Below are 25,870 nucleotides of genomic sequence, written 5' to 3' on the forward strand. Positions count from 1 at the left end.
GTTCGCCTTGTTTGATGAGAGGGGTAGCAGTGCTTGGAATTCAAATAAAAAAGTGGTGGTGTCTTAAACTCTGCTAGGTACAAAGGAAGAGCAAATTTCTCCTGAGATGGCGATGTAGAGTATGTTAGAATCATTTTTCCACCATCAAAGAGACAACATCTTAATTTTAGACACCTGCCATTACATTTATTTGCATTTAAGTTACATAATTAGCCTTTGCATAATTAGCCTTTCTTTGTGTTTTGTTTTAGCATCAGTATTCTGAGTACTAGTGTTAATTTGTAGGCTGTTTCTTATTCTAAGCCAAGCTATTTGTCATATAACCCAAAATGTGTGTCGAAATTATCTTATAATTTTAAATTTTACAGACATAACGAAAATTTTAATTATTGCGGAATGAACGTGGCACTTATCGTACAATATGAAGTGTTATTTGAACTCGTTTGTCGTCCTATTCAAACACAGCATGAAAAAGGAGATAACGAAAAATGAAAGTCGAGTAAATCTGCGTAAAGTTCGTTTAGTAACTTTACGCTAGTTTTATAATGTTCGTTAAGTCGCTTAAAGGTAGATTTACGTAGTCGGACGTAAAGCTCTCGTGAAGGCATCGTAAAGCTGAAGAGGCAGATTTACGTTCAGCGTAAACTTTGCGTAAAGCTAAGCTTTACTAGACTGAAATAAGAGTTGTTGTGAAGCTAGAAACTATTTGCCTAGACATATTAATGCTGTTTTAGATTTTTCCTAAAGGTTGTGATAAACCATATATTTCGCAAAACACGTAAAGCTTTCGTTAATAAGGCGCAAGTGCCGTAATTCCTGTTAACATGGGTTGTCTCGTAGCCCGTCGCAATCAGTTGCTTTTTATGCGTTATCTGATCTAAGAAGTGGGAAAAAGAAGAAGCCAAGCAAGGCATACAGTTGCATGAACTGACTGTTAACTTCTGTGGTACTGTTCGTATTTCATTAGTGAAAACCCAAGCCAATGTCCCACATTAGACTGCCGAAAAGAAGAGAATTGTCATTGCGTTAAAAGCAAATAAAAAAGATAGAACAAGGGATAGGGACAGGGATAAATCTGCACTGAGGCATTCCTCGTGATCTTCAAAACTATCGTGGGATTCCAAGCAGTGTACTTCAGAAGCTCTCTCGACGTCGCTAGCGCGATTGTCACTTTCAGAGGCAATTTCCGTTCTCTCTGCAATTTTTTTGAGATGTCTCCATCGTGTACCTCGACTGACAAAGTCATCAGAGTGACTACAGTAATAACTCCCTTCCCCCATTTTCAGGAAAGATATTGAGCATTAAAGAAACGACGAGAACTGACGAAAATTGCAGTGACATTTGCCGCTACATATCTGTCGACATATGTCGATACTTGACCGATACTTGACCAACACTTGACGGATACATGACTGATACTTGACCGATACTTGGCCGATATTTGGGAGCATATTTGGAGAAGGTCTCGCAAAAAGGCCCTCGCCTTATTTACGCAGATAGATGAATAAACTTCATCAAAATTCGCAGAATTTAGCTCTTTGCAAAAAAGCTTAGGGTCGTACTTAGCAAAATCTCTGCTAGTAATGATTCGCGGATTGAACTTAACATTGTTAGGCTATATATTCGAGCTGTTCTCATTTATATTCACTCGCGTCTAACGACCGTCCCTACGCCCTTAAAATTAAACACCTAGTGAATAGAGATTGTCAGTTTCCCTTTAAAGTAGTTTTTTTTGCATATACGAACACAGTTTAGATTGTTTTCTAGGGTGGTTTTTCTTGCTTTATTTTTTTACATTTCCGAGTTCTCATTCCGTTGATGTTCCAAAGAACGTAGGTAAAAACGGTACCCGAATTGTTCAATACTTATTCGATTCATTTACTTTTGCTAGGTGGTTCCAGCTTAGTCTATGGTAGAAGTAAATAATACTCCTGCTGATATAAAACCGTTGGAAGATTCCCACGCTTTCATTAAAACAGCAATAGGTCAATGTTCATAGGATCGTCTCACGAAGCAAAAATGACCCAAATAACTGAACAGGTGCTTCGTGATATTGAATAGCGGTAACTTACGAAATATTAATGGCAATTTTGACAAAGACTGGCAGAAAAACAGGTGAGAGCCCAAGTCGAATCCCTGTTAACCTCACTTGTTTGATGAGAGGTGTAGCAATGTTTGGAATTGAAATGAAAAAAAAAAAAAAAAAAAAAAAAGACACAGTGTCTCAATCTCTGAAGTGGCTACAAAGGAAGATCAAACTTTGCCTGCAATGGCGATGCAGAGTATGTTAGAGTCATTTTTCCACCATCAAAGAAGCAATATCTTAATTTTAGATACCTGCCATTTTTATATTTATTCGCATATCCTATACATAATAAGTAACAGTATCACCACTTTATCCACAGCCGATCTTCTAAGAATAAATGTATTTGTACCTTAGATATTCATACGATAAGTGATAATAGCGCTGAGATTTGAATTTTAAAGTTTTTCCATTAATGGACGAAGTACTCGAAGCTGATTATGACTTCCGCATACCTCGTCGTAACCTCGGTGAAAACAAGCGATAGAAATCGTTTTAGGCACCGTTCACACCTGATATCAAACTACACAATTGACAGCGAATTTAAAACGAAAATTTTTAATAATTTAAAAATAGAAAATGTCCTTTGCAATAGCTGACGGAACAAGGAATAAAAGTAAACTCCCAAAAAACGAGTGGTTTACAATCATAAGCTAATTATCAGATTTCATACTGATGTCGAAATAGATGTTATCTTAGATTAGAAGTTAACTTACGCTTTCCTCTCTTAAACTTCTCTGCACGTAGAAACTTAATTTAATAGCAAAAAAGTGTTTATTTAAGAAAAGCGACTGTGCAGCGAGGGAGTTCAAAATACATGCACTTCAGTTCAAGTCAGTGTGCCAAGCCGGCTCAGTTACAAACTCATATCAGTTGTTGACAAAATGCCAGGTTATGCAACGCAGAATACCTGATTAACTTAATGGCGTAAACGAAAACATAAAAAATAACTGTTTATCACCGATTTGGTAAAGCTAGCCATATTTCCAATTTTCAATGTCATTCTTGTCTTTGAAGCTGCTACTGTTTTTTTTTGTTTTCTATCTCTAGTGTATAGTGTTCTCACTGCTCTTACATGTTGCAATTGATATTATGAGCCCGTAACCTAAAAACGCCATCATCCCATTAATTCACAGTAGCAGGCAAAACCACAGTGTCCCTTTTTGTTTGTTTGTTCGTTTGTTCTTTTGCTGGTGTTTTTTTCTTTTTGTCACTCTCCAATGTTTTATAATTATTATTATTATTATTATTATTATTATTATTATTATCATTAGCAGTAGTAGTATTATTATCATTATTATTATTATTATTGGTTTCTTCCTGTTTGTTAGATTTTTTTTTCAACCATTTATGCATTGGGCTGTAGTGTTGACTGTTGACGTAATTTACATTTTACTCCTCTTGAATTCCTTTTTCTTGCTACTGCACCAATACATATCCCATAGCCGTAGTGTTTTTATTTCCGCGATTTCCGTTATGTCTGACAACGTTGCCGCAAGTGTTGTCTTCCTGAGGATATCCTCCAGTACCGAACCCAATTCTGGAATCACAACTTCTGCACTCATTTTCATTGTTACCAAGTATTCCGATTCTTGCTCTAGAATGATCACTTCTTTCAGACACAGTATTAAAGCCTTCCCTGTTACATTGGGGCTGCAGGGAGCCCCTTGAACCAATAAGTGCCTTCCAAGTGTCTCGACCCAGTGACGTGTTGCGATATTTCCCATCAGCGATCAGTGAGTGCAGAGAGTCGGCCTGCTTGTTGATGGCAATGAAGTTGGTGTGGTGGCCAATTTTCATACCAAGGCATATCTTAGAGAAAGGCGTGTTCCAGTAAGTCGGCAGCTTGGTTTCTTTATTGTCAAACCCAGTTTGTCCGTTGGGAGAGTTGTATTCGTTCTTATCAGTCCAATGATATGAGTCATAATGAAAGGTATTCTGAAAAAGAATAATTGCTTGGGCAAATAAATAAATAAATGAATTCATAAAGGAATAAGTAAATAAACTTACAAATATTCTAATCAAATAAAACAGACATACTTGATCCATAAGCTGTATGCTGTTTACTTCTCACTTTGGATGGTACCGGGAATTGATTTATGTGATGAAAAGGCTGTTGTACATAATAACGAACAAGACGTTATGTAAGACAGTAACATGCATTAAAAAATCAGAAAATGAAACCTTGTTGCCATCGATTTTCATGACCGGCGTCCATCCCCCATCACCGCATCCACTGATTTCTTTGTAACAACGAACGGTCACTGCTTTTGAATCGATGTTTAATGTCACCAGATTACTCATGGTTGACCTGCAAAGAGTGGTTGATTACTCTGAAAGTACTCGTCGCTCATTACCTCTCAAAGTAAAAGATTTAAACACTAAACTAAACCCAAGAAAGGCCGTTTCTCGAAATCCCGTGTAGTAATTACGCACAGTCGTGAATTTTAAAGTTTTGCCAAAATAGAAGAAACTCTTGATTCTGATTATGGGAAATTTAATTCTTCACAGCTCTTGAAAACGAGGGTGACAAAAAAATAAAACAACCTTTTTCGGCAACTTTCTTACCTGTAATATCAAACTACACTAGTGACAGGGGATTGACAATTTTGTTTGATTAACATACCCTTTGCAAAAATTGACGGAAAAGGATAACAAAACAAAATAAACAGTTGTTCAAAATTAGAAACTGGTTTTAAAAGTAACAATCACTACTGACAACGATGGAGTGCGATCTGGATAATTCTCTCTCCGCCGAAATTCTTGCAGAGCAGGAGGTAAATCCGGACTTTCAGCCCTTTTTGATAGAGAAACTTGACAATAATCCGAAGAAGTCTACTTTTACGTGGTCATGATCATTTGAGGAGCTTCAGTCTTTCAGTTTTAGATATTTGAATATCGTCTCGGCTGCGTGCTCGATTACCAGGAACGAGAGAGCACAGAAGATTAAGACGAGCTCTTTGGTTCTGAACTTTATAAGACTAGTACACTTCAAGTCCAGGGATCTGATGACCAAAATGTAAAGACTCAACTGCAGTCTATTTTGAAGGCTACTAAAGCTAACAATAGGGAACTTAAGATACCCTGGACGCGGCCTAGGACGACGTCAACCGGAAGTAAATTCGCAAGGTCTCAATTTTAATTTGCATAAATGTCACGCCACTTGACGGCCACCACCTCAGTTGCGGCGCCGACGAAGTTTATTTTGGCGGCCTCTCAGAAAGGTGAGTCATTTTTCCGAATTCTTCCCTTAAATTAACTAGTTTTGCATAAAATTTTCAAACATTGCTATAAAAGAAATAGTTTCCTAAACTGTCTGGTTCATTTTTGTTTTCATAATTCAGATTTACCGAGCATATAGAGGGTTTTTGTGTGAGCGTCAAGTCTTCAGAAAGGAATTCCAAAAGCAGGTAAATCTGGGTAATTTCCTCAGACAGTATTGCTTTATTTTTCAATTTAACCTTCATTTTTATTGTGTAAAATTAATCAGTGACAATTTAGGACCGCTTTAGAAAATGATTTTGCATTATATATATTATTTTGCGCCATCTTTCTTCGAGGTCAAGTCTTTCGTACTCTTTCTACGGTAATTCTAAGTTCTTTGAAAAGCTGCAGTCATAGAGGAGCACGAATTCTTCGTCAGAAATGATGTCGGCCAAAAAAGAGCCTGTTAAAAGCTCTCGGGTCTTCTTAAACGACGTCATCGCAGCAAAACCGCCTGATTCCAGCAGTTATTCTCTGACTGAATGTGTTTGTTGTTACGTGTTTCGGCGACCGCTTCCACCACTCAAATCTTAAGGCTCGTATTTCCCGCCCAAAGGTGGCGGTCACGACTCATGCTCTCTCGGACGTGACCGCGTTCTTTAAGGCAGCCGCGTCCAGTATCTTAAGGTCCCTAATGTGTCTAATGGCGAAGCGGGCGACTTCACTGCTAATGACGAAGAACCTCCAATTTCCTGCCCGGATTCTAAACGGAGCGAAGGTTCTGTTCGGGAAATATCACCCGGCGATCAAGAGGTCTCGGCACCTGATTTTAAACGAGAAACTGGCAAAATATGGTCGCAGATTACATTGATCCATGAGAAAATTGGCTCCATCGAGAAACCACGAGAAGCTGATTTAGATAATTTCCAGCTCATCAACACCCTCCAACAAAGAAATCAAAATCTCTGCGATGAAAGAGCGACTATTTGAAGAAACAACAAAGCTTAAGAGAGTTACCGAGGAAAGTGACTCATATATAACTGCCCTTCAAGTACTGACAAAGGAAATGCGTGTTGATGATTCCGTTGCTCTAAGCTCCAATGCCGATCAAACTGAGATAAATTCTGCCGAAACCATTTAGCGTCCAAGACTAAATTCACGGCCAGCGGGTCAGAAGATCCCAGTCATCGCAACTCAAAATCGCTTTGAGCCTCTTCAAGATCAGATTTCTGTACACTCTGAGCAACCATCCCTAAACAACAGATACGACGTCTTACCAAAACCTGCATCCTCCAACAGCGAGAGAATTAAATCTACTAGCGTGGCTATTGGTGACTCTATGATCAAAAAAATTCGTGGTTGGAAACTTGGCAAAAAAGTTGGTCACCGGGTTGTAGTTAAATCATTCTCGGGAGCCACCTGTGGGGATATGAATCACTATCTTAAGTGAACCATAGTAAAAAATCCCGCCAGAATCATCCTACATATAGGAAAGAACGATCTGAAGGATCGAGATCCCAACATAGTCACTGATCACATCGTAGACTTAGCGAGGAAAATTGAAAATGAATCAAGCACTCAAGTCATTCTATCTTAAGTGATGTCTAGATCGGACGATGTTTCGAATGAATCCGTGAAAGCTACCAACAAGAAGCTCCGCAAGTTTTGTACTCAAAACGGCTGGCAACTTGTTCAGCACAATAACATTACCAATAACGGTCTAAATAGGAGTGGGCTATACCTTTACGAGAGAGGTAATAATATCATGTTTAATAATTTTGTCAAGTGTCTTAGCTCTGGCGCTCAAAGGTCAGCTTGATTCTCACGCCGACCTAAAGCTCCTGATCAACCCAGCCGGGGTCATCCTGTGTCTTCTATTCCAGTTCCAACTATTTCTCAATTTCTATTGCCTACTGAGTCTCTCAAAGTGAACAGCAGTCGTAAATCATCACAAATTGCTATTACAGAGACTGCGACGAAGAATGTCAGCTTTGGGATACCAAATACTAGAGGTGTCAAGATCGCAGCGCTCAATATTGCTAGTCTACCGAAATATATTGACGACCTAAGAATCTATATGATCTCTAAATCAGTTGATATATTAGCTATAAATGAAACGCGTTTAGATTCCTCATTCTCAAATACTGCCATAAGTATACCCGGTTATTCTCTTGAAATAACGGACCGTAATAGAAATGGCGGAGGAGTTGCGCTTTATATCAGGAACTCTTTTAACTATGAAAACATCCAAACCTTGGATGAGAATTTAGAATTACTTTGTGCCAAAGTGATTAAGCCTAAGGCAAAACCCTTTATTGTTGGAACGTGGTATAAACCCCCTGGGTCACCAAACGAGATAATGCATGCTTTCGAGTCTACCCTTGAGAGATTAGAGTAGTATGATTTGACAATCTTTTAAAATCTATATCCAGTGTTCACTCGCATAATCTAAGGCAGTCAAAATACAACCTTTTCGTTTGTAGACCGAGTACTGAAGCAGGTAAGCGAAGTTTCCAATATCGTGGCTCTGTTCTATGGAACAGCCTGCCCTTGAGCGCTAAGCTACAGCCAACTCTTAGTTCCTTTAAGTCATATATTTGATTAATATTGATAAGTAGCTATAAGTAATGAAATCGTTTTTATAGTATAAGTAATGAAATCGTTTTTATAGTATAAGTAATGAAATCGTTTTTATAGTATAAGTAATGAAATCGTTTTTATAGTATAAGTAATGAAATCGTTTTTATAGTATAAGTAATGAAATCGTTTTTATAGTTGTTTTAAAGCTTCGCACAGGTAATTAATTAAGTTAGATATATTATTGGTTAATTAATTAATTACTTCGTATTTAGAACACGGCTCGGTGGAAGAGCATGTAACATGAATTGATACCGTGTATAAATAGAGTTTTACTATTACTACTACTACTACTACTACTACTACTACTACTACAAGTTGTTTATTTCCGTCTATAAGCTAATTATCTGATATCATGATTACATTGAAATGTAAACTTACATTAAACATCAACTTACGTTTGATCACCATAAACTTCCTTGCAGGTTGAAGCTAAATTCCCAAACATATTGCAATACAAAGGTAAAAGAAAAAAAATTAAGGTATGAATAATCTCTTTTACAAATGAAAAATGTGATACATACGAAATACTGGTTTTGGCAGTTGATGGTACAATGGCTTTACCAACTACTGGTACTTTGTTGTAAATGGCAGTAGATCTGAAAGTACATTTCTGTACTATAAGTCTCAATCATACCCCTCATTCGTCTCGCTCGCCTACGTCTGCGAAATTTCTGATAATTAGGACAGTGTCCGCCTTAAGAAACTATTTGTAAGTTACAATGATTTGTCATGCTTAGAAACAATGGGGGCAGTGTGGTCGAGTGGTCCGCGTGTCGGACTCGCAATCCGCCGCTCCCGGGCTCAAGTTCCGCCCTAACCACTACCTGGATTTGTTTCACGGTAGCTCCGAGTTCAAATCCTCGGCCATGCTTATGAATAGCCAACTGGTTTGCCTTTAGCCAGTTGGGATTCTTAATAATGTTATTTTCAATTTAAATTATTAGCCCACAATGTAAACTACTGGGTTACCAGTAATTGTGTTAGCTATTAAAGTTTATTTCTTTATTACAAATGATTAAAAGCGCTAAAGTACACCTTACATAGCGTGTCACCCTTTCCAATGTCTCCTGCAGGGTTAGGGGTAGGAGACGTTAATTTCCCACGCGCGAGATTACTGTGTGGTGGAGGTCCTCCCCTGGGGTGGGATGAGTGGTTTTCACAGGGCCCCATTTAAACCAGCTATTCGCTCAACTGGGCTACCCTGTATAAATATTTGTAACTACTACTACTACTACTACTACTACTACTACTACTACTACTACTTCCAACGGCACATTCATCAATATCTAAAAAGATACTGCACAAGTTAGTTGCAGCAAATAGTGACCGTTCTTTCGAGGAATGACACTGCTTTAAAATACCATTCTTTCTAATTTAAAAGTAAGAAACAATACACCTCTGCAAGTATATCCATCGCCAGAATATCCAGGTTTACATGTACAGCTGTACGATCCCTTGTTATTCTCGCACACAGCATTAGCGCTGCAGTCGTGCTTAGATGTTGTACATTCATCAGCATCTGAAAGGCAAAATGAAAATGCAATAATGAAGAAGAAAGGGCATTGATAACATTTCCGCCTATTTGCGTACACATAGAGGTAGTTCATTATCAATTAGGATGGAAGAAACGAACATTTACCTTCATCACATGTCTGACCCTTAAATCCAGCAGCACACAGACAACGATATCCTTTGTCAGTAAAACCACTTTGACAAATGGCGTTGTTCTTACAAGAGTTTCTTATGCAAGCGTTCTACATGATCCAAAGGAAAAGAAGTAAACCTATTAATTATACAATCATCACTACTGTGGTGACGATGTACCATTGACTAACTTGTAGAGGTAGACAATTCACAAATAGAGTTTACAAAAGCTTAGATATAAGGAGTCACCGTACGTACAAGCGTGCATTTTATAACAGTAAAAAATAGATCTTTTTCAACGCGCTGTTGATGAGGATACGTGGATTATCTACTTACCTCAGCTGCATGGTAAGAATAATTTCCATTTTCTATCAGTTCGTCTTCGTGTCCTTCGTGAGTCACGTTATTCAATTCACATTTGTACTTTCTATTTCCATCCTGTCGTTTATCGATATTAATGCTGACACAGTTGGGCTCCATAAAACATATGTTTTCACAGAACTCCATTACCACGACCTCAGTGATGCGAACCACGTGGTTAATGAAGCGTTTGCCTTTAAATGCTTTTTCAGACCGGAATTTCAACTGACGGCATTGGTCTGCTTCAGAGAAATCTTCAATATTGAGAGTACAGTTTCAGTAAATAAGCTACATACTGATAATTAACAATTATTCCACGAGCGCGCGTTGGATATGAGGTGATAGATAGCCAACGAGGCGCGTAGCGCCGAGTTGGCTATAATCATCTCATATCCAACAAGCGCGAGTGGAATAATTCTTTTATTAAAAAAAACGCCCCCAAGATACTAGACAAATCTTCTCGACTTTATTTTGTAAGAAGAAACCGGATGTTACAATGTACAGATATTAGATTATGGTATATTGGCTCATATACCATAATGGCTAAGCCAATAAAAATTCTTGAACTGCATTATCCAATGATCTACTTTTTAATAATAGTATTTATCATATAACTGGCAGCGTCCGTCAATGAGCAATATGAAGCGAATTCTGCATTCTAGCAGGCTACCTGAGCGAGCAAGAGGGCACCCACTGTCATTCCTCAGCAAGAACCGTTTTTCCTATTGCATTTTGTGTACATTTCTTCATAAACGTAAAGAAAACCTATCAAATACAATGAATATATGAAGTTCATATATTTTAAACTGCGGTATTAAATACGTATGATGCACGATCCTTCGCAGTAGATAACGCTATTTATGCAATAGCGAAAATCAGACCTGAAAAAAATTAGGCCTATACGGGATTCGAACCACTGACCTCTGCGATACTAATGCAGCGCTCTACCAATTGAGCTAACAAGCCAACTGGGAGCAGGCCGTTAAGTTGATTCGTAATAAACCCGTGATGATAAATCAGATACAACGAATATATGAAGTTCATATATTTTGAACTGCGGTATTAAATACGTATGATGCACGATCCTTTGCAGTAGATAACGCTATTTATGCAATAGCGAAAATCAGACCTGAAAAAAATTAGGCCTGTACGGGATTCGAACCACTGACCTCTGCGATACTAGTGCAGCGCTCTACCAATTGAGCTAACAATTGTTAGCTCAATTGGTAGAGCGCTGCACTAGTATCACAGAGGTCAGTGGTTCGAATCCCGTACAGGCCTGATTTTTTTCAGGTCTGATTTTCCCTATTGCATAAATAGCGTTATCTACTCCGAAGGATCGTGCATCATACGTAAAACCTATCAAATCACTAGATTTTAGAATTTGTTAAATATAAAAAGGAGAAAGCGTCAGTATGGTTGGCTTTCTTTCCCAGCGTTCGAAAATATACAAGTTATTCTTCATTCTTCTTAAAGTAAAATATTCTTTTGCCATAGTTAATCCTCTAATGACCAAGCTTTTTCAGTCAAAATGGCGGGATATTAGCCTTGAACTAATTTTGTGCTTTTATGAACATCGACTTCATCTTGGTCAACCACCCATCTTCGGCCTGGTTCACATATGATCGCAGACGATCGCAGGCGACCGCACTCGATCGCCAGCGATCGTCTGCGATCCTATGTGAACAGCTCTGCGATCGTGTGCGATCGTGTACGATCGAGTGCGATCATATGTTGGCCCATAGGGGACATGACACATTTTTTTTTATCGCGCGATAAATGATAGATTCTCGCGCGATAAATGGAATTTATCGCGCGATAGATGGAAATTATCGCGGGATAAATAAAAAATTATCGCGCGATAAATGGAGATTATCGCGCGATAAATGGAGATTATCGCGCGATAAATGGAAATTATCGCACGATAAATGGAAATTATCGCACGATAAATGGAAATTATCGCGCGATAAATGGCAATTATCGCGCGATAAATGGAAATTATCGCGCGATAAATAATAAATTATCGCGCTATAATTTATCATTTATCACGTGATAAATGGAAACTTGTCAGGTCACGTAATCGGCTGTCATACATGTTGTTTCCGTGGGCGACAATGACTGCCACAGTTGAGGAGCTATTTTTTGAGGTCAATAGTTCGTTTTATTAATGTAAAAATATCATATAGCAGTACGTTGCAATACTACGACACATAGCTCTGTGAATCAATATAGTAAACATTGATTTCGCGAAGTCCGAGCCCGTGGAAAATAAACCCGCTTGTTAGCTCAATTGGTAGAGCGCTGCACTAGTATCGCAGAGGTCAGTGGTTCGAATCCCGTACAGGCCTGAAAAATTTTTTTCAGGTCTGATTTTCACTATTGCTCAAATAGTGCTTTACTGCGAAGGATCGTGCACATATTCGTTTCATAACCGCAGTTCATACATATGTTTCATGTTTGTTGTTGTTTGATTTATCATCCACGGGTTTATGTCGAATTAATTTGATGGCCTACTCCCAGTTGGCTTGTTAGCTCAATTGATAGAGCGCTGCACTAGTATCGCAGAGGTCAGTGGTTCGAATCCCGTACAGGCCTGAAAAATTTTTTTCAGGTCTGATTTTCACTATTGCTCAAATAGTGCTTTACTGCGAAGGATCGTGCACATATTCACAACAGTGTAAGTCATGCAATCATCAAAAAGTTATCACAAAATATGAATAAATAATGCAAAATTTCCATGGGCTCGGACTTCGCAATATCAATGTTTACTATACTGATTCACAGAGCTATGTGTCGTAGTATTGCAACGTACTGCTAAATGATCTTTTTACATGAATAAAACGAACTATTGACCTCAAAACATAGCTCCTTGTTGATATGTAGAGTTGGTTAAAGGCAAGAGTACTAAGCGGCAAGCAAAGCGCACTAGAATTCTACAACACAACTGCCATGTTTATTTCACCTCGTGGTCTCCCGTTACACAAGATAATTTAGTCTGACGACCAGATGAGATAGCCAATGAACATCCCTTCTTCTGGGAGAAAGAAAAGAAAGCTTAACATTTTTGGAGTGTCAATAAAAACAGTTACAACGTCGACGAAACTATGATATGAGTAAGAGGCACTGTTTATAAGTCACATGCCTATAATGAAATCAGGACCAATCAGAAACCAGTGTCAATTACTTAATTATATAGTCATTAAAACGAACAGGAGGATTTATGGATCGTCGTGGTCTATTTACTGCAAGGCTGTTGGGCTAAGCATTTTGGGTGTTGCTTGCATTGTTGTCACTGTTATTTGCCACTTCACCAGGTAAAGATTTGGTAGACGCCGTCTGTTCTTTTGGTGCTGTTTGGTTGGAAGAGTGAGGGACATGAGATGGGGAAGTGTCTCGAGTCTTGAGGTTTACTTGTGTGGGTCTAAGGTGAACTCTATTTCGTTGATATGTGCTTCAATCAGGTCTTTTGACCTCATAGGTGCCTGGGCCTAGTATGTTGGAGACTTCACCAAATTCCCAATCTCTTCCTTCCAAATGTTGAAAGAACATGTGCTGTCCTACGTCCAGTTCAAGGAGACTCTGCGCTTTCCTGTCATGGCTTTTCTTGACGGTGTCTTTGCGCGCTTGACGCCTTACCTCAATGGGATCATTGCTCGGATGCTTGTTGAATGAGGGTACGAGTGAGCGCGTCTTACGTTTGAACATGAGTTCAGCAGGGCTAAGACCAATGTCCTGTCGCGGCGTGTTGCGGTGCTCCAATAGAGCTTCAAGTGGATCACTACCTTCTTTGTGAGTCTTGATCAGCAGTTTCTTCATGGATTTCACGGCTGCTTCAGCTTTTCCATTTGCCTGCTGGTGCATGGGTGATGAAGTCACGTGGATGATATGCCAGGCTTTAGCAAACAAATCGAATTCAGAGCTGGAGAACTGTGGGCCACCGTCCGATATAATCATTCTGGGGATTCCGTATCGAGCGAAGTGACTCTTGAGTAGGTTAATTACACGAGTGCTTGTTTGAGTACTGAGGAGATCAACCTCAATAAATGTAGAATAGTAATCAACAGTTACTAGGTAGTACTTATCCGCAATTTGGAAAATGTCAAGTCCAATCTTTTGCCAGGGTTCGTCACCCTCCTTGTGTTGCTTGAGAGGCTCACGTTGATTCTTTGGCTTCATTTCTTGGCAGGCTTCACATGAGTCAGCCAATTGCTTTATGTCGCTCGCCATTCCGGGCCAGAATACAGAACTTCGTGCTCGTCGGAGCATACTGTCAGCACCGAGGTGAGAGCTATGTAGCCTCTTCCTTATTCTTGACCTCAAAGATTGAGGGATGACTATTGCTTCGCCTTTAAGGAGTACGCCATTAGTCGCAGATAGAGTGTCACGGATGTCAAAATAGGGCAATGCTGAGGGAGGAATGTTGCGTTTTCCATCTGGCCATGCGTTCATCACTAGTTCCATTACATCTTGTAGACCATTGTCTTTCTTCGTTGCTTCCTGTATTTCTTCCAGGTGAGCATCAGGAATGTTACCGAATATGTTGACGTTCATGATTCGGGCACGGTTGTCGTGATTGTGACCATTGGAGTTGAGGTGAGCTCTGCTTAATGTGTCAGCTAGATGAAGTTCAGATCCCTTCACAAACACAAAGTTGACATCATAGCGATTGTAGCGCATCATCAAGTCTTGAAGACGTTTAGGGGCTGTGCTCAGAGGTTTGCGGAGTATTGCTGACAGGGGTTTGTGGTCATTCTCTACTGTCACTGCCCGACCATAAGTGTACTGATCGAAACGCTCTAGTCCGTACAGCACGGCCAAAGCTTCCTTCTCAATCTGAGCCCAGTTCCTCTCCGATATCGTCAGTGCACGTGAAGCATACTCAATAGGACGTCCGTCTTGAAGAAGTACTACACCTATGCCATGCTGGCTGCTGTCGACTTGGATTACAATTTCCTTTGAAGGATCAAAATAAGCCAAGCATGCAGATTCAGACAGCTTTTCCTTGAGAGTGCCGAATGCTTCTTCGCATTCTTTGGACCATACAAATGAGGCATTTTTGCGAGTTAACTTTCTCAGTGGTTCGAGCGTATCTGCAAGATTTGGAATGAATCTGGATACGTATTGAGCCATGCCACAAAGACGTCTTACGCCTTCTACGTCAGTGGGAGCAGGCATATCAACTATGGCCTTAACTTTAGCTTTGTCCACTTCTATGCCATTGCTAGTGATCTTGTGACCATGGAACGTAATATATTTGAGTCCAGTTTCTTGCTTATCTTCATTGAGTGTAATGTTCCTTTCTTTGCATCTTTGTATACACTTCGAGAGATTCTGGTTGTTGTCAGCGAGTGCTTCAGATTCAGTTGCACCACAACCAACGATGATAATGTCATCAACAATATTGAAGACACCATTTAAGTCTTCCAGGGCTTCATCAATTTTCCGTTGAAAGATTTCACTTGATACTTTTAGACCAAACGGTAACCTCTTCCATCGATATCTACCAAATGGGGTTATCATTGTAGTGAGTTTACTTGATTGTTCATCATGTCGAACATGCCAATAAGCCTCTTTGACGTCAAGTTTGCTGAAGACTTTGGCGTTCTTGAGCTTAGGGAGTACGTCATCCAACACAGGTAGTCGATAGTGCTCACGTTGAAGTGCACTGTTCAGAGGTTGAGGATCTATGCAGATTCGGAGCTTACCGTTGTTTTTGTGCACGATAGCCATTTGACTGACCCATTCAGTCGGTTCAGTAACTGGTTCCAATACGCCTTTGCTTACCAGCCGATCCAGTTCCTGTTTGACATCATTTTCAATGGCTAATGGTACTTTACGACATGGGAGTACTTTGGGGGGTACAGACTCATTCACCCTCAGAGATGCCACTCCCAGGTCACCCAGTGGAGGAGTAGACACTTTTGAAATGAAGGCATTACAGTTGATGGTTATAAAACCAAGTTCTTGTATAGTATTCAGGCCAAGAAGATTAGTAAAGCCGTTAGGAACTACAATGAATTTGACTTCATGTTGAGTGTTGTCACTTGGATTAGTGGTAGTTAAAGAAGTTTCACCCAGAGGTTTGAGATTGGTCTTGTTCCACATGTTGAGACGAATGTTTGTTGGAGATACTTGCTGCCTTCCAACATGTTTTTGGCAAATTGTATTTACGTCAGCAGCACTGTCCAGTTGGAATTTCACGATATGGTCATTGATAGAGAGATTTGCTGTGACTCCAGTTTCCTCATCATTAATGGCGAAAAGCCATTTGTCATCAAAGTCATTATTAGGGTCATTATGATCCTCCGATTGAGACACAACAGCATGTACTTCCTTCGAACATTTGGATTTGAAATGGTTCAGGCCTTTGCAATTATCGCATGTCTTACCCCAAGTTGGGCATTTTTCTCGTTTTCGTTCATGTTTGTATCCACAATATTTACAATCAAACTGTAAATTGTCATTACCTGCCTTCGACATGCTGCTCTTGTTGGATCTGGTTCTCCTGACTTGCAGTTTTGGGTTGGATTTCTTGGAGACTTTGTTCAGATTAGATGGAGTTGAATGTGAGGCGCTTCCGATGTTGTTTTTAAGCTCTTTTACTTGTTTATTTGATTGCTCGGAAGCTCTGTATATTTTCAGGGTTTTGTCGAGTGTGAGGTTGTCTTCTCTCAATAGAAGCTCTTGTAGTTTTCCAGTCACTGTGAAGACGATTTTGTCTCTCAGCATCCTATCCTTTTCAAGAAAGTTGCATGCGGTGATTCTTGTTTGTAGCTCAGTGAAGAATTTGTCGAAGGGCTCTTGATACTCGATGTTCCAGAACCGATGTGATTCCATCACCTCGTTGTCTCGTGGGTTGCAGTATTTTTCGAGTGCTTCGAAGACTTTTTCGGGGTCATCTTTATCTCCTTCCTCGTTCCACATGAAATTATCGTATACTTCGAGGACATCATTTCCAGCACAATTCAAGATGATTGCTGTTTGGATTTGTTTTTCCTTCGCCGTCGCTCCAGAAGCGGCTAAATACACTTCGACTTGTCGTCGCCATCGTTTGAAGTTTTCTGAGATATTTCCAGAATTTATGTCGAGTTGGGGCGGTAGACGAAAATTCCCTGTCGCCATGATTGAATTTTACAATCCCGTAGCTGCCACCATGTTGATTTGTAGAGTTGGTTAAAGGCAAGAGTACTAAGCGGCAAGCAAAGCGCACTAGAATTCTACAACACAACTGCCATGTTTATTTCACCTCGTGGTCTCCCGTTACACAAGATAATTTAGTCTGACGACCAGATGAGATAGCCAATGAACATCCCTTCTTCTGGGAGAAAGAAAAGAAAGCTTAACATTTTTGGAGTGTCAATAAAAACAGTTACAACGTCGACGAAACTATGATATGAGTAAGAGGCACTGTTTATAAGTCACATGCCTATAATGAAATCAGGACCAATCAGAAACCAGTGTCAATTACTTAATTATATAGTCATTAAAACGAACAGGAGGATTTATGGATCGTCGTGGTCTATTTACTGCAAGGCTGTTGGGCTAAGCATTTTGGGTGTTGCTTGCATTGTTGTCACTGTTATTTGCCACTTCACCAGGTAAAGATTTGGTAGACGCCGTCTGTTCTTTTGGTGCTGTTTGGTTGGAAGAGTGAGGGACATGAGATGGGGAAGTGTCTCGAGTCTTGAGGTTTACTTGTGTGGGTCTAAGGTGAACTCTATTTCGTTGATATGTGCTTCAATCAGGTCTTTTGACCTCATAGGTGCCTGGGCCTAGTATGTTGGAGACTTCACCAAATTCCCAATCTCTTCCTTCCAAATGTTGAAAGAACATGTGCTGTCCTACGTCCAGTTCAAGGAGACTCTGCGCTTTCCTGTCATGGCTTTTCTTGACGGTGTCTTTGCGCGCTTGACGCCTTACCTCAATGGGATCATTGCTCGGATGCTTGTTGAATGAGGGTACGAGTGAGCGCGTCTTACGTTTGAACATGAGTTCAGCAGGGCTAAGACCAATGTCCTGTCGCGGCGTGTTGCGGTGCTCCAATAGAGCTTCAAGTGGATCACTACCTTCTTTGTGAGTCTTGATCAGCAGTTTCTTCATGGATTTCACGGCTGCTTCAGCTTTTCCATTTGCCTGCTGGTGCATGGGTGATGAAGTCACGTGGATGATATGCCAGGCTTTAGCAAACAAATCGAATTCAGAGCTGGAGAACTGTGGGCCACCGTCCGATATAATCATTCTGGGGATTCCGTATCGAGCGAAGTGACTCTTGAGATAATTTATTCTGACGACCATATGAGATAGCCAATCAACACTCCTCAACTGTGGCAGTCATTGTCGTCCACGGAAACAACATGCATGACGGCCGATTACGTGACCTGACAAGTTTCAATGCTATGTTTTCCCAGCGAGAAGAACTGCAAGCGGCACGACGCCATGTCAACCAGTTGTTTATCAACTTTTACACGTGCGTGTGTTTCGACAAGGTGGAAGGTGAAATCGACACGGAATAGTTTATGAAAGAGATTAGAAAATACGATTGTTTGTTCAATCGCTTTACTGGCAAAGAATTCTCTCTTTCTTAAGACTTTCCGCACCAACAAGCGAAGCTTCTTTAATCTAGGAACGACTTTCCGTTTAAGCAAAGACAACAGAAGCAGAATGTTAGCACCTATTAAAACTTGACCGTCCTCTATATCCATTTTGGTTGACTGGAGTTACATTGTATTGTCGCTGAATGGTAAATCGTGGACTCGGTTGTCACAGAACGGTGCGATCGGCTGCGATCGTAGGTGAACATGCGATTCGTGATCTTCTGTTGAGCGGTTTCAGCAATCGTGCGATCGACTGCGATTATATGTGAAGCACACTTAAACCTCAAGTTTCGTCAGTAACGCATATCTATTACACGTAAAGCATTACCACTCAATTTAGATGCGTTGTAAGCTGTCTTGATAGACATCATTCAAAGAACGACACACAGACTTTAATCTTTTTAAGCTAAGAAACTTTATAGGATGCTAAAGAGAGAAGCTTAGGGAAGACTTGTTGTTATTTCTAAGAATAATAGTCATTTACATTGATTAAAGCCGTATTAATTATTCTTGTTATCTTGAAGTGAGAGGAAAAATATTTATGTCAATGTCGTGTTAGATCGCTTGAGGGGAAACAAAAGACCATCTTCTCTTACTTGGGTTCTTACTCAAACGTCTAGTGCCCATGTTATCAATCGATGGTTTTTACTTTAAATCTTGGGGTATAAATTAGCTTGTTTTTGCCAAAAAATACCTCAAAATACAAGGAAGTTCAGAATGAGCTGGCAATTATAGCTGAGGGGACTGAACTGTACGTAGAAACGACTGGCTAACCCGCAGAAAGGAACTGATAGACCATATTTCCGTGGGTGAAAAGAAAATTACTTGAATTTACCTTGTAATGTCGCAAACACGATTACCATGGAGCACAACAGAAACACGCTGACACGAAGGGAATGCATGGCACAAACGCTTTTCTTGACTCATTTAAATTATGCTCAACTTTTCAAGTAATTGAGGTCCACTAATGTCCTAATTATCATTGATACTCAATTTCTTTTCAGCCAATAAAAACTGTTGCACCTGTCGACAACTTTAATTATTTTCTCAATATATATCTCTCTCCTTTTTACGTTCGCTGTGTCTCTTTCCGTTTTGCATTCTTTTTTTTCTCCCATTTCTTTAGTTTTCGTTCCTCGATCCATATTCTGGACATAACATTTCGATTCTTAGACAATTCAGAGGATATAACATTCGTAGAAAATCTTTATAATTTTTCCAGGAGATTCAAAGAAGATTCAGCTGCATTAAAATAACAAGCAAACAGCAGGTTTTGCATAATGAGAGAATTCGAAGTGACGTCTCTCGCCCTAATAACCCTCTGCTTCCTTTATTACTTTACTATTACTTTACTATCAACCTTAAAAAGTTCATGTAATATTTTCGTCTTCGAGGTGCGGCAAAAAATGGATAGTTTTTTACCTTTCCATTATATCAACTAGTTGCAGTTGTCTCATATGATATTGATGTCAATGTCATAGCTGTCAGGTGCCTCGAAAGCTAATTGATAAGGGTGACCTACGATACCTACTAGGTACATGTAAGAAATTTGCACAAAGTTATAACAGCAATGATTCAACAATTTTATGTCGGCTGTTCTAGAGACCCGTTGAGAGGCGATATTAATCTTTCACTGATATTAAGTCCAGCCGATTTTCTCTTGCCTTCTGATAGTCAGCTAGCAATTTAGTTTGTCTCCAGAAACCTCAGAAATTGTTGCTAAAACTACATGATTGTATTTTGAGTTAGTTCAATGTTTGAAAACATTTGTCAGAACTTAACGTGCAATCACGCGCTGCCAAGTTCACTCGAGGTGATGGTGGCTTACCACCTGACCCCTGTTTACAAAAAAGGGGCATATGGTATTTCGTGGACTAGTGAAACGCGGACTAGTAAAACGAGGACTAGTCAAGCGCGGACTAGTAAAACGCGGACTAGTAAAACACGGACTAGTAAAACGCGGACTAGTAAAACGCGGACTAATAAAACGCTGACTAGTAAAACGCGGACTTAACAACAACAACAACAAAGAAACAATTTCATACGATGGCGATCACAAGACCTAATGGCGAGCCAATTTAGTGAGTGACACTCCCTGTTTGACCTTTAAGCTACAAATGGGTTTGACATGCGTCAGATACAAACGAATTTAGATAGGGTCTAAAAGTACTTACGAGTGACCACGAGTGACCACTAGTGACCACGAGTGAATTTAAATCAAAATATCTCAAAGTCGGTCAGCCCCACCCAAGCACACGGGCGTGTTTGATGATAATTAGAATTTTGAAAATGTTTGGAAACCGCAAAAATTGGGTCGCGTTGGAAAATGCTCGTGTTGACAGATTTTAATCGCTAGAGTAAACAATTCGGTCGTAATGCGACCCAGGCCTTAAAGAATCCGAGATGCTACAAAAATCTCTGAACAGTTCAGAAATGTACCAACAGTTCAGAAGTTCCCAGTACGGACCAACCTATGCTGGTGAATAACATTTTTATTTTCTTTCTAACACATAATAAAAATGATTGCGACAAGAACCCGAATGATTTAGGGCTACAATTACAAGTCTAATTACGGGAAAATCCTCCTTGAACTTCACAATTTGATGGCGAGTGAGTTATAAAGAAAACAAACGTTAATTAGAGAGAACGCTTTCGCCGACACACTTTTATTTGTGAAACATTTTTTTGATAAGCAACTGCCACGATGTGACACCTGTCAATTGAAGAGGAAAAAAGCATACGCTTTTGAAGAAACAGCAGTATTGGTGTGACAAACACACACAAGTTCACTGATCATGCGACGATTTTCTCGTAAATAGAAAAACAGAGTTCTTACGGAAAGTATTTTTTATTTCCAACGACGATTAGTCTTCGAAGATTTACCTCTGTTTCGTTTTAAAATGTCACGGAAATTCAAATTGTAAGTGAATGCAAAGATATGTCTTTTGGAGTTGTCAGTTTGCTTGTTTGTTTTCTGTACTGGCGTGTGTAAATCGGTTTTGCTTCCACCGAAAAGTCCGCGTTTTACTAGTCCGCGTTTTACTTGTCCGCGTTTTACTAGTCCACGTTTTACTAGTCCTCGTTTTACTAGTCCTCGTTTTACTAGTCCTCGTTTTACTAGTCCGCGTTTTACTAGTCCAGTCCAGTCCAGTCCAGTCTACGAAATACCATATGCCGGAAAAAGGGCAGCTTAATTACTAGTGGGCATATAAAAGGACCTGTTTTTGCAACGATTACATCACCTCTGGTGAAGGCACTCGACAACAGCGTCGAATCGCTAGGTCTATGAATTGTAACTTCTCGGTTACATTCAAACAGAGTAGCATCAAACCATGTCTGATTGTCCAACTGGTTGCTTTGTGAACTTTAATATATCTTTTTTACATTTCTGGACGAATGTTGTGCACCTGACCTTTTAAAGTTAGTAAATTACTCATAAATTGGTTTAACAAAAAATGTATGCATGTATACTTATTTAACTGCCAAACAGGCTTTTCAAAGCCAGTTCCAACAAATTGGAAACAGACATGATGAATAAACAAATTATGCTAAAAATCCCAACTGGTTAGAGGCAGGCCAGTTGGCTATATACTACCGAAGTGCAGCCATGGAGTTGAACTTAGGGGAGCCGAGAACAAATCCAGTGCGTAGCTAGGTGGAGGGCTTGAACCTGGGACCAAGAGTTTACAAGCAAAGCGCCCTAACCACTCAGCTTCCCAAGAATAGGTACCAAGAGTGCCTTACTATTAACGACTTTGCAAAATCCTCAATTTACTTGAATATGGTTGGTGATCGGAGTAAACTGCCTTATTTTTCCTAAATTATTTTAAAGAGTTGTAAACGAACACTTGGTTATAAATGGAAACATTTTCTTGGACAGTTATACATCAGCCAATCACAGTGAGCATACTCAAATAAATCTCTCCGTCACAAAATATATTATTATACCATAACAATTGCAATGACTACCATCCCGAGCGGGGGATTTCCAAAGTCATAAAGGTACCTGTTTCCAAGGCTTTTTCAGAGTGTATTTGGCGAAGGTTGAAATGATTAAGTGTTTAAAGATGGCAGTTCTGAGCTTTTCATTCGATGAATACATTTTGTTTTTTTCTGAAATTGCAATGGTTTTAATAAATTTGTATCAGGACTTCGTTTCATCCAATGTAGTCAGTAAATATGTTTTTGATTAATAAATCGGACTTCCACTTCTCTGTCGTTCGATTTGGTAAATCAGTCGTGTGATAACAGAACGATTTGGACACCACATCGTACTATTACCATTTGGTAATCACGACGTGAGAATCACTATTTTACAATCAATTACTATGATATATTAATACCCCTTTCAAACCAAAGCTTAAACATCTTTTAAAGCTGTTTTGTCAAACACGGTTTAATTTTTTTTTTTTTCATAGAAGCCACTTGAGCAAATGTCTGTTTAATTCAAATTTAGAACACTGAAAATACAAAGCTCGTGACTTCTTAATTCCACAAAAAATTCATTTTTTTACGATTCGCTGTCTCTCATTTCCTTTCATGTTTTGCTGGTGTGAATGGGGTTCAAGTGAAAGAAGATTTAAGATGTCCCTTAAAACTGCAACACCATTGCAAGGCAAATCTGATAACTCATCCAAGTTCCATTCACTGAACCAATACATAACCCATGGCTTTGATGTATTTGTCTCCATTATCTGGCTCGTATTTAGCCGCGTTTGCACAGGTGTTTTTTTCATCAACAACTCCTTCTGTACCAAACCCGAGCCTGGAATCACACGTATTACAGTCATCTTCGTTATTGGTCACAATTCCAATCCTTGCGGATGCAACATTATCACGACATCCTGAGTTAAACCCTTCCTTGTTACATTTGAGCTGTAAAGAAGCATTATTACCAAGTAACTTTTTCCACGTGTCCCTTCCCAGTGATGTGTTGCGATATTTCCCATCAGCGATCAGTGAGTACAGAGAGTCAGCCTGCTTGTTGATGACAATGAACTTGAGTTGTTGGTCGATCTTCATACCTGGACAGATCTTGGAGAAGGAGTGTGTTCCAGTAAGTGGACAGCTTTGTTTCCAGTCGGTCAAAACCAGTTTCCCCTCCAGAAGGATTGTATTCGTCCTTATCAGTCCAATAAGATTTGCGAAAGTGAAAGGTGTCCTGTCAAAAAGAATAGGAACTCATCCGTTCATGTTTTCTACACTGTTTAAAATGATCTGTGATAGAGTTGTAGAGACGAGTTTATTCTAGCCTTGACGTTTCTGATTCCCAATGCACTGATTGGTTTTTGTACTGAGAGAAACAGTCTGACATTTTGGCAGCAGCGAGATTCTGCTCAAGCTGTCGAAACGCTGGTCACTGTCCTTGTCAATGATCGGTCATACACATCCCACTGTATCTACAAAGCATATGTTTCGACAAACTAGTTTCGTTGAACTATTAGCGTTACTTGTACTTTCGGTTCAACTCATTCGGTGCAGGTATCTTATTATTAATGTTCTGATGGATGCCCTCCGACATACTGGGTATATTGATCTGGCAATTGCATTACGGAAGGAAAAAAACTCAAACCTTGCTGCCGTCAATCTTCATCACAGGCGTCCATCCTCCATCTCCACATCCAAAATCTCCCATTTGACAAAGAATGGAGACTGGTTTCTCGCTTACAATCAGAGTGACCAATTTACTCACGTTAAGCCTGTAACGGACAGAGTTTTAAACTTAGTAAAAATTGCGATCCAGTTACAAATAATAATAAAAATTGACAATGATAATTATAGTAATAATGATGATGATGATAACGGAGATACTAATAGTAATAGTGATGATAGTGATGATGACACTAATAATGTTAATAATGACGATGATTAAGACAACAATAGCGATGTGGGCATTGTTTTTATTGTCACACTCTTCACTGGTTCTGCAGTGATCACGAAAACTCACGCGACTTACTTGCGAACGTCATAAATATCTTTACATGACTTCAATGCTGTAAGGAAACAAAAATTGTATGAGTTAGCATATAACAACTGCTAAAAAAAACAGATCATCAACATCATATTTAGATGAAGATAAATTTTTCAATTGCTCATGTGGCAAGTGTTTTTTCACTGAAAGAGTGAGCTAGTGCACATGTTATCATCACTCATTCATTACTACTATGCTTAACAGTGTTACCTTTTTCGCAATATTCTCCAGTGAAACCGCTCTCACAGATGCATTCAAATGTATTGTATCTGTGGTGTGCCTCACACGCGCCTCCATTGTGGCAAGGATATGATGAACAAGGTGACTGAAACGATATAAAGGTGAAATTATTAATTTAAAAAGCAGCGACTAAGACAAGATCTCTAGAGCTTTAAGAAAAGATGAATTAGTGAGGCTGTGTGGGTGTGTGGGAAGTATGTCCACGAAATAACATGTGTAGTCAAACGCACGTCTAGATTAAAGTGGTGCGAACTCTGGTTCCTTTTGTATCCCTTTGGATTTCTGTATCTATCGGAATACAAGAACTGGCACCAAAATGTACCATCGGCTCTTTTGGAGGTGGCCAGATTCACAAAAAGAACAGAGAGGATTGTGAAGGCATCCAAAAGTTCAGTCGAACACATCGTGCACTGCGATTGTTCCAATAGAAGGTGCATGTAGATAATAGAACTTTTCTATGTGGAACACTTTCTGTTGAACCATTGATGGAAGACTTAGGAAGCTTTTTCCTTCTGGTGGCTCATATAACCCTGTGGTCGGGTAACAATTTAAAAGAAAAGAATGCTCTGTTAACATCCCTAGTTAAGCCACAAGCTCGTCATCATCATTTTCTTGATGAGCAAACTCGTCAGTTATTTATTATTTTGTTTTTCTTGCATTTAACCAAAAAGAGAATCGATCTTTTTTCTTAGACTAGGTTTGATAAGTTTGTTCTATCAAATTGTATTTATTTGTATTTTTTTCGTTTCTCATTTCCTATTGATCAAATTCACACATACAGTTTATTTGTAGAAATTGAAGAGATGGCAGTTTATCCTTAGCTTGAAATATGTTTGTAAAGTACTAAAAAATGTCATTTTGTCCTCAGGTCTTGTAATATCGTGTTTAAATAAATGATCACAAACATTTTTAATCATTAATTCATCATTTTCTACTTTCACTTTTGCTTTCACTAATTGATTAATTCATTTGAGTTTGGGTTTATAATTTTTTACATTCATTTCATTATTTCTGCTTGTCGATGTTTCTGTAATCGTAGCATATCCACTTGGCAGGTGATTGGCCTACCAAGCTTCACCAGAGCCCTGTTAGCCGGCAATACCCGTTTCCACCTCCCACGACGAGGACTTAGGT

General features: G+C 39.4%; 2 protein-coding genes and 1 pseudogene across 3 annotated transcripts; all 3 read right to left on the reverse strand.

Moving 5' to 3' along the window:
* Positions 1-2,323: 2,323 nt before the first annotated feature.
* Positions 2,324-9,192, reverse strand: LOC148728802 (putative skeletal organic matrix protein 5). The gene is made up of 3 exons (XM_088763567.1): positions 8,323-9,192; positions 4,268-4,394; positions 2,324-4,021 (listed from the first exon to the last, which is right to left on the reverse strand). Exons 1-3 carry the CDS (start codon positions 8,370-8,372, stop codon positions 3,503-3,505), a joined length of 696 nt encoding a protein of 231 aa, XP_088619693.1. The 5' UTR covers positions 8,373-9,192; the 3' UTR covers positions 2,324-3,502.
* Positions 9,193-9,279: 87 nt separating this feature from the next.
* LOC148728803 (uncharacterized) lies at positions 9,280-19,539 on the reverse strand. The gene is made up of 4 exons (XM_088763568.1): positions 19,361-19,539; positions 9,908-10,185; positions 9,567-9,681; positions 9,280-9,446 (listed from the first exon to the last, which is right to left on the reverse strand). Exons 1-4 carry the CDS (start codon positions 19,425-19,427, stop codon positions 9,280-9,282), a joined length of 627 nt encoding a protein of 208 aa, XP_088619694.1. The 5' UTR covers positions 19,428-19,539.
* Positions 19,540-21,917: 2,378 nt separating this feature from the next.
* Positions 21,918-24,175, reverse strand: LOC148728804 (putative skeletal organic matrix protein 5; annotated as a pseudogene). Its single transcript, XR_016002591.1, has 2 exons — positions 24,098-24,175; positions 21,918-23,686 (listed from the first exon to the last, which is right to left on the reverse strand). The product of XR_016002591.1 is annotated as a putative skeletal organic matrix protein 5 (transcript).
* Positions 24,176-25,870: the final 1,695 nt, after the last annotated feature.

This window comes from Stylophora pistillata, chromosome 6, assembly GCF_964205215.1.
Source record: "Stylophora pistillata chromosome 6, jaStyPist1.2, whole genome shotgun sequence".
Lineage (NCBI taxonomy): Eukaryota > Metazoa > Cnidaria > Anthozoa > Scleractinia > Pocilloporidae > Stylophora > Stylophora pistillata.